Source organism: Tachysurus fulvidraco, chromosome 15, assembly GCF_022655615.1.
Source record: "Tachysurus fulvidraco isolate hzauxx_2018 chromosome 15, HZAU_PFXX_2.0, whole genome shotgun sequence".
NCBI lineage: Eukaryota > Metazoa > Chordata > Actinopteri > Siluriformes > Bagridae > Tachysurus > Tachysurus fulvidraco.
The window spans coordinates 6,575,617-6,585,498 of NC_062532.1; the positions used below are offsets into that span (position 1 = coordinate 6,575,617).

Below are 9,882 nucleotides of genomic sequence, written 5' to 3' on the forward strand. Positions count from 1 at the left end.
TTTTTTGTTTAATATTCGGCCTGACTCAGTTTTCTGAAGCATTTCTCAAAAATCGGAGACCCTGCCTTTAATACGAGGGCTCTCTATAGTATGATTGAATTCCAATACCTGATTCTTCAGAGAAAATAGCTAAAACAGAGAAAAAATAACTGCAATGGAAGTGCTGACAGGAGCTTACTGTTTTGTGCACAACGAACATTAAATGTGTACAAATTCGTTAGCACTGGCAATTGGCTTTAGTAAGAGAAATAAAACAATGTGATGGGAAAACAGACAGCGCTTTTCAAAGTCTTCTATAAATTTAAGAGCAAGTAATAACATTTATTGATAATTTAAAAAAATAAAACAAACAAACAAACAAACAAAAAACTTTTTAAACCAAACAAAAACCCAAAGGCAATGAAAATACACTTGAGTACTTGAAAATAATTGTAATGTCAAATAAATGTCCACAAATAAACAATATAAAATTCAAAAACAAACTACATACATTTGTGGTCTAGATATTGACCAGGACGTTGTGGAAATGTTCCGAGATGCGGTTTATAGTCGTATAGTGTAATAAATGAATTTCAGTGGATAAAACTTTCACTGCATCTCAAACAGGTTTAAACAATCAGTGGTTTCAGTGCTGTAGTGTGTTCTAATCTGTGGAACAGACTAGAAGAACATTATACATTGACTGATGAATCTAAAATGGATATAAATGTATGTCAGAATTTATAGTGAATTTAATAACATCCAAACATGTTAAGAAGTTCCTATAAGCTTTGACATCATGTCGGCCATCAGTTCAACTGGTGACCTGTAACACTTCGATATTAAATGTTGGCACATTACACGAGTTCAGACTTCTCACATACATAAAGCATTTAGAGAGCCTTCAAACTCTATGATGGAATAAATTAAAAATAAAATTTTAAAATTTTAAAAAATTAAATAACGCTTCTGTGGTTAATATTCAAATATACGACAGAAATATCTGACAGTGACGTTGGAAATGTTGATTTCTTGGGTCAGATGTACAAAAAAAAAGTTTCTTTATACAAATATGAATTTCTTTATATACAATCATTAAAGCTTTTCCTGTACACGTATTAACAATTTACTCAAGATTTACTCCCGATTAGGAATTTGGATCCCTCGAAGAGAAGTACTACTACTACGTAACGTTTAATTGACATAGAGTTCCAAAACACCGGTACTTGAAACACTGTAAAAATACTGTTTTTAAAAAAAAGAAAGTCTTTCGTTCCATTCCAATACTGTTTTTAGCAAACCGCCTTAGAGCCTGATGTCCCAAACAGCTACATCCTACTGTACCAAATGCAGCATCTATCTAGCTCGTAAAGAAGCTAGCTTAAGAACTACCAAAGGTGTACAGATGGAGGAGAAACACTGTTTCTTAGAAACAGATTGTCAGAGCACGGTGTTTTCACAGACACCTTTCAGAAGAAGCTCGGTGACCTGATACTCCTGTCCCTGGATTTTCTTCAGTGTCATTTTAAACGCAGGACATGTCCTCACAGGGGTGGACAGGATGGCTCCATCCTGATTAGAGAGGACAGGAGGTTTTCTACAGTGCTGGTTAGTTGAAGTCTGACCTTCTATACTGGCCATCTGGACTAGCAGATTTGGATGGTTCAGAACCACCACAGGTTGATTTGGTCCTGGATATTTGACTAGTTGATCATCTTTTAGCGGCACCAAGCAAATGCTTTCCATCGTACCTTTCCCCGACAACTGTTGGTCTTTAGAGGACTTGTGTTTCTTAGCTCTATTCTTTTCTTTTTTAGCTTTCTTGGGTTTGGGGGGTAGATTAATGCATACTAGTTCTATCTTTTCATCTTGGGCAGTACTAGTTTCTCTTTTTCTCTTTAAGACCAGCTTAATTGTCTTTTCCTGTAGGTTTTGCTGGTCTGACATGCAGCAGATGACGGGACGCGCCGTTATACTTTCTTCGCTGTCTCGTTTCTCTTTATTTGCAGATTCTGAAAGGGAAAATATCTCCAAGCTTGGCATTCTGATCAAAGTTACTATAGGATTCATTTTCGAAGCGAAAGGATCATCACTCTGTGCAAGCGAGCTCTTCTCCGATTCCGACTTTGTTGTCTCTATTTTTTCAGGCTGCATGGATTGATCACTCTGGCTTCCTGATGAACTTTTCTTATTGGATGGTGGATCTGTCTGTAGAGCATCGGTGGAAGATCTACAGAGTTCTGATGAAATCTTGTCCTCGTCATTTTCATATGTTTTCTCTGCCGTGGTGTCTAGCTTTTCTTTCATTATATCCTCAGATGCCTTGGGTTCTTCTAAAATTTCAACCTTTTTCTCAGTAAGCTGACGGTCAGTCAACAGTCTGGCTTCATCTTCTGTTTTCAGGTTAGGTCTACAGACTTTTGGGTTGTCAGTGTTGTTTGGGCTTTCTTTTGATTCGGAAACTATGGATATCTGAGCCTCTCCTTCTATTGTGTGAATGTGGCTTGGAGAATCTTGAGAAATTGGGCACAGTGAAAAAACAGAAGAAATCACAGGGAGTCCTTGATAACTCAATTCTGCATCCTCCTGTTTGTTTGTTGGTGGTTGGGCAGCTCTGAGCTCGTACTGAAGACCTTTAGTTGTACTGTTCTTGTTAACTCCATTTGTAGAAAGGGTTTTGTTTGGGCAGTGCATATGAGACAATGGCTTAGCCGATTCTGCCGCAACATTTTTTTGTCTGGCACATGGTTGTTGCATAAACTTGTTTGATTCTGGAGAGTTAGACACTACTGACTTGGAGACTGTGTGGAACCATTTATTTGACGTTCCTGGTGCCTGTGTCCCATTTTTCCTTGAACAAAGCAGTTTCTCATTCACCTCGGTTTCATTTTTGATATTTCCTTTGTCATCTGATAAAAGTTTCTTTAGATGTGATCGCTGAACTAAATGCTGAGGAATGGCATTTGCCTTTGGGGTATTGATTTGCTGGTCCATGTTCACTGGTTGATTATCATCTGTAGCGACTCTACATTTAAATGACAATCTGCTCGTTGTTGAAGTTACAGTAGTACTTTTCAAGTCCCTCGGTTGAGGTCCAGGAAGCTGCTGTGGCACTAACCGAAGCTCCAGTTCATGTGTACCATTAATGTTTTTCACCTCCACCAATTCAACAAGGCATCCAGCAGGGATGGTAATCTCTTCGGGACATGATACTGTTAAGGGTTTGTTGTGTTGTATGGGCTGGTTTAAAGGTGCTAGCAATTCTACTTGAACATTGGACTGGGGCGGGTTTCTGTCTTCTGGACCTGATACAATCAAGGGTCTGCTGTGTTGGCTTAAGGGTGATAAATATCCCACTTGTCCACTTGACTTTGTACTTGACTCAACAGTCATAGGTGGTGTCCTCACAAAGATATTAGGTCTTGCCTTTCGTTGACTATTTTTTCCTGGTGTCTGAGCAACAGGTTTTATGGATGGCATTCCTTGTCTGAATCGCTCGGTGGGATTAGTTGAAGATGGAACAGACCGTTGCGCCACATGTGCCACTTGAATATTTTGTACAGCTCCAGAAATAACTGCCTTTTGTGCTACTGGAGCTTCGCATTGGTTGCTGACAAGTGTCTTCAGATGGTTATTATTACTGACTGGAATTCCAACTTGTAATTTTGGCATTGTTTTGAAAACAGTGGTCGTCTTCTCTGTGGTACCTACGACTTGGCTCTGAAGTGGTGGCTTTTGCTGAACTGAACGATCTCCAGATATGCCAATATGAACTCTGGGAAGTGTACTTGTTACAGCAGTCTTTTCCAAGGATGTTTTTTCGCTCCGTTTTTTAACATATTCTATTGCTTCTTTAGCAGTGATGTTTGGTGGATTGATGATTCCTTGTGTAACTTTACCCACAGTTTGGGTACTACTGGGCACAACAAAGGGTTGAGGCTTAATAATGGGTGGATTGGAACTTGTACTTGTAACACGATATGGTGCAATAGGTCTTGTTTGATTAGCACTAGGAAGTAGACCGGACACATTTCTGGCTGAATGGCTCACAACCGTTATATCATGTGAAGGTCCACCCAGAGTTCTTGGTGCAAGTTGGCCAATCCCTTTAGTCCCTTCAACTTTTTTAGTACATTCAGTTGTCAAGATTCCATCTGCAGGCTTCCCATGGATCCTCTGAATGTGTTTTACCATGTAGTCCCTCCTGACTGCTCCGTATGAGCAAAAATTGCATTTGTAAGGAAACGAGCCTTTGTGTTTAACAAGATGTCGTTGAGATTCAACTCTTGAGTAGGAGATGTGGTTGCAGATAGTACAGGAAAAGGTCACTTCCTCATGTTGAGCAACGTGCCTCTCAAATAGAGCAGTGTCTTTGGTTGAAAAGCGGCATTTTTCACAACACAGACGCCCATTGAGGATTCTCGGTACCTCTTTTGCCTCTTTTGTCTTTTCAAGAAACAAGATAAAATTTTGTTGCAAGCTGTTTGAATTCATGGTTGCAGCTGTGTGTTATTTAGCAAAAGCCAAAATACTCTTATCAGTACGCTTAAGGATGATGAATAATCCATTTGTGAGAGTAAAAGGTGGTAATGGACCTAAACAACGAGACAAAAGTGAAAATACACCATTATTAGATCATTGTGTAACACAATTAAAATAAATATATATTTAATAACCGTCACACACATATGTGGGCTTAAACTAACTGTTGCCACAAAGTTGGACCTATAATTATATCCACCTTATATTTAGCATTACAAATGCCCTGCTTAAGGGTTTTTAATGTGAGACTACTATTTCCGTCCATTTCAGCAAACTACTTTGTATTCATTACAGCATTGACTGACTGTCATTTAGACTCTCATACTTAATGCTAATATGGACACATGGAAGACTAGATTTTATAATGCCTTACAAGTTTTCCAGAAACAAATGGTATCTCAGAGCAGCGTTTGACCATGAACTGCGTATCGGAGCCGAACGTGTATGTGGATGTAACGAACAGCTGAGTCACTGGCTATTTTCAAGCGGCGGTTGAAGACCTACTTATTCAGGAAACACTTCAACTAGCACTTCTTTCCTTATCTTTTGCATTTAAAAACACACAACCTTTGACATTTTTTCATTGGAACTTTGAACAAAGGTTTTAAACTCATGGCATCTTAAGTATGTAACCTAGTGAACCGGCATTAATGTATTCAACGTTAAAGATTTAAGCACTTATGTACGTCACTCTGGATAAGGGCGTCTGCCAAATGCTGTAAATCTAAATGTAATATTCCCTTTGGTTGTAAGCCTTGTACCTAAAGAAAACCTAAAGCAACTCTACATTTGCTCTTTTCACCTGTACAGAAGACCAGTGTAGGAGGAGCATATCCAGACAATTGTTTAACGCACAATGAAAACTCCAAGATGGAGGTGTATCACAAGGATGTTAAATTTTGTGTGAAAACCGTAGTGATATTGAGATAGCTCAGTGGTTTTGAGTGTAGGACTAAATATCAGCTGATGCTGACAAGGCATGAAAATGACACTTATTCACAAAGCCAGGTACAGTATAAGAATTCATGAAGGTACTGGAGGAACATGAGCAGCCTGACCTCATCCCCACTGAACACCTTTGAGATGCAGTTAAATCTTGACTTGGCAATAATTTCTTTTCGGATTCATAGAATTTTAAAGACATCTCCTGTGCACAGCTTAATTCTGATCACCCCACAGATTGTTTTTATTGAAATCAGCTATGGGTTTCTGGCTAGGACATGTAAAATCATTGATCTTATTTCAGTTAAGCTGTTCCTTTGCAGATGTATGCATTGGGTCATCGTCATGCTGAAAGGTAAAAACACGATGCCCTAAAACAGATGTTCTCTAACTGGGGTCGCAACCGCATGTGAGGCCGCAAAATGATTCCAAGGGGCTGAGAGATTATTTATTGAACCAGACATACAGTACCTAACTGGTCACATTTTGCCACATGGCTTAGTTGAGCTCGGATGTTTTTTGTGATTTCCGTCTAGCCGCTCTACCCCATAGCCCAGACAAGAGAACATCAGTACTTGTCAAATATTCCTGCAGCCCCTTTAATGTTGCTGCATGTGGGAGTCTTTTGACACCCTCCTTTGTAAGTTTTTGTCTTATACTTTTATACATTTTAAGCGGTCTTATTCTTGGTGATGTCACTGTGGTGCTTCATGATGGCTTTGCAGTGTTTTCAGACATCTAACATCTAAGAACACACCTAAGCAACCAGGTTAATGTAACTTTTCCTACTTTGACCTAAAATGTTTGATTGTTTTCGACTTCATTTTTAGATGATGTAATTTCACAATGACTGTGGAATAACAATGACAAAACCTGCCATATTAATAATAGTTTGTAGACATTTTAAAGCTATTGTATATTAAACAGAACCAAAAGTCTCAGTTTCTACATTCATTAAATTGTACATGTTTATTTATGTCACTTTCTTGGATGGATATCATAAGGAAATTTCCAAAATGTTGAAAACATTTAAACTGAATGCAAGTTATCTTTCAAAAGTCATAATATATTTCCCAATATCCAAATTGTCAAAATTTCTTTTACACACACTTCTTATGAATGAGTTCAATGCACAGTTTAAATGTTAAATGTGTATCTCTCTCTCATATATATATAAATATATATATTTTGTGTGCTGTTCAGAGACTTATCTTCATGCCTCCACCCACCACCAAACCACCACCACCACCACCACTACCCTGGTTTCAAGGTCCCTGCTTGTCTTGTTTTTGTCTACTCTCCAGTTCTGCACTCTTCCTAGCATTACAACGCTTTGCCTGTCTGGTGGAATTTGCATCACTGAAATACACTGTGTTTGACATGATCATTCTGGTACTTTGTGTAAGGGCTATTATCACCCAAAACGTTACAGTGTTTATAAAGCCCTTTATAAAGCGGTTAAATCATTTAGTTTGAGATTTGAGGACTTTATGTTAATTATACCTTCAATCAAGACCAGTAGACAAGTGAATTACAACAGCGAAGCACAATAATTATCAGGACCAGGGGGTTGGGCGAATCTAGCAAAAATATATCACAAAGTTTTCAGGTTGGATCACAATACATCATATACTGTAACCAGGATTATCTCAAGCTACTGAACAGAGCAAACAAACTACCTCTTGCTTAAACAAGGAAGTTTTTAAAATAAAACAAAAAAACAAAAGAAAAAAAAGAATAAATTGAGACCACTAAAGCCTAAGCACATTTTCAGGCAAAATTTTAATAAAGTGCACATAATAAAAACAGAAAAATCCTAAACTTGTAGTGCCTTGTAGTTTGCTCACTCTATGGGATACATTATTGGTGGTTTATTGAATACTGCCATTTTCTCAACATGCTAAGTATGCCTTCGTGTGTATAAACTATATACTGTTGGCCAAGTTTCCGTTTTAGAAGTGATTGTGTCAACAGAGTGAGGTCAGATGTGTTAAATTGGGCCAACGGAGATGCATCTTCTTTCCTGCGGGTCTCGTTCAATATCAGCATAAACAACCTATTTTACTTACAGCCCTGTTACTAAAAAGAAATCACACCCACTGATGTTGGAAGTCAAAGTGCCACATTAGACACTGTTGATTAACACTCATGCATTCGTGCAAATCCAATCGTTCAACAAATTATACACAAGGTTATTTATTATCCGTTGCGAAAATAGACAAGAAACTCACTTAAAAAAAAAAAAGTTGATAAATATATTTGAACACGTTGGCATCGACTTGAGAGGAATTAATAATAAGGAGGTTTTCAACTCAATTTTGTTGAAGAGCAAGAGTGTGAATGGGCACCAAACTTGATACGACTAAGACCATTTGAAGTGGTTATGTTTTGTTTTGATGCTTACCTCTTCTTACGAGTGCCACTGGACTGAAGTGAGAAATACAACTATTTTTGTGATGCAGATATTTGTAAAGGCTTTCTTCTTGTCCGGTATATATTTTAAACAAGATGTGTGTTTTTTTTTTTTTAAATAATTCTCTCTGGCTAACTTCTTATCTCCAGCTCTGTAGCTGTATGGGTCCTGATAAGCTTCCTCCACCTAAATAATGTACACAAATGTAATAGGATAAGCCACAACAGACAAACTGAAACAAAAGCTATGCTTCCTGGTTACAAAACTGGATTTGATTAACTTTTTTTTGATTAGCTGTTTTTTTTTTAGCTGTTTTATTCATACATTTATGGTCTATGCTTTAGGCTGCGTATTTTCGAATATAAACAAATGCTGTCATTATTAAACCATCCATTCAAATAGATATTATTACACTGTTAAATTAAACAAACAAACAAATAAATAAACAAGTAAATAAATAAATACATTCATTTTCTACCGCTTATCCTAACTTCTCTCAGGAGTCATCGGGCATCAAGGCAGGATACACCCTGGACGGAGTGTCAACCCATCACAGGACACACACACACACACACACACTCACTCTCTCTCTCTCATTCACTCACACATTCACACACTACGGACAATTTTCCAGAGATGCCAATTAACCTACCATGCATGTCTTTGGACCGGGGGAGGAAACCTGAGTACCCGGAGGAAACCCCCAAGGCACGAGGAGAACATGCAAACTCCACACACACAAGGCGGAGGCGGGAATCGAACCCCCAACCCTGGAGGTGTGAGGCGAACGTGCTAACAGATGCAGATGCATATATTGTAGTATTGACAGTATTATTAATATTACCAATATGATTCGTAATACAATGAATAAGCTTGGCAGTTAAACCTGGATTTAGACAACACGCTTTAAAAATCAATATTTACACGTCACAACACAGGAAACAAAACTTGCAGCGGCATGAGCGGTTGCGCGCGTGCCAAGATTTGTGTTTTGGTTGCAACACATTTCTGCAGCTCTACGTCTGTGTCACAAATGTAGGGGCGCGCGCGCGCGCAGCAAAAACACACACACACACACACACACACACTCTCTCTCTCTCTCTCTCTCTCTCTTTGTTTGCGCCAAATGCCGCCATGTCGAATTCCCTTCCCTTCCTCCCTCCCTCCCACTGCACACACTCGATGTAAAACACAAACCTTTTCCGCGTCTCCGCGCCACCGTTTAACGCCACAGGTTTAACCCGATACTCCATGGCGTCTCATAGCACGTATGAGTCCTTCCGTAACGTGTTTATTCCCGTGTGAAAGCGCATACAAGCCGTGCTCGAGTCATGCAGCGCGCGCATCCCATTGGCTGCACTATAGTGTGTGGTGCACTACAGTAGAGCTCTACACGTTCACCACAGCGTCCTGTTTAACCCTCTACATCCTGGAGCTTCCGGTCTCTCCGTCTGTCTCCTTTACACTAATCCCGTTACTTTCAGCACGTTTTCAGTCATAATGTGTGCGAGAATGGTTGTTAAATCAGACGGGAACATAAATAAACCGTGTTTGTGTCCATTTCGGTGCTGTTTTACATTCATGTCGTTAGTGACATTGACAGATGAAGAGTTATGACGACTTCCGTCATTTCCGCCACCGGGAATATTTCCGTCCTGTGGGGCTTCTAGAAACATTTTTACTGCCAGCTCTGGGTGTTGCATCGTAAAGCATATTATCAACGCAAGACTTGTGTTAACAAAAGCCATTTTTTACAGATCTGTAGCAGAATAAAATAAAATGAAATATCTTTTTAATTGGTATTGTTAGAAATTCCACATGAAGCTTGATCACCTCTGCTAGTTTACCAACATTTACATTTCCAGTGTTTAGCAGACGCCCTTATATACAGAGGGCGTCTGGATATACGTTATCTCGTTTTTTTTTATACAACTGAGTAATTGAGCTATAAGAGCCTTGCTCGGTGACCCAACAGTGCCAGCTTGGTGAACATGGGATCAAGCTCA

At 39.0% G+C, this 9,882-nt stretch overlaps 1 protein-coding gene across 2 annotated transcripts; it reads right to left on the reverse strand.

Moving 5' to 3' along the window:
* Positions 1-296: 296 nt before the first annotated feature.
* Positions 297-9,478, reverse strand: LOC113659218 (RE1-silencing transcription factor). 2 transcript variants are annotated; one of them, XM_027171885.2, is made up of 3 exons: positions 9,074-9,478; positions 7,868-8,062; positions 297-4,574 (listed from the first exon to the last, which is right to left on the reverse strand). In XM_027171885.2, exon 3 carries the CDS (start codon positions 4,471-4,473, stop codon positions 1,420-1,422), a length of 3,054 nt encoding a protein of 1,017 aa, XP_027027686.1. In that variant the 5' UTR covers positions 4,474-4,574; positions 7,868-8,062; positions 9,074-9,478; the 3' UTR covers positions 297-1,419. The 2 variants fall into 2 exon arrangements, with proteins under 2 accessions (XP_027027686.1, XP_027027685.1); XM_027171884.2 differs by lacking the exon at positions 7,868-8,062.
* Positions 9,479-9,882: the final 404 nt, after the last annotated feature.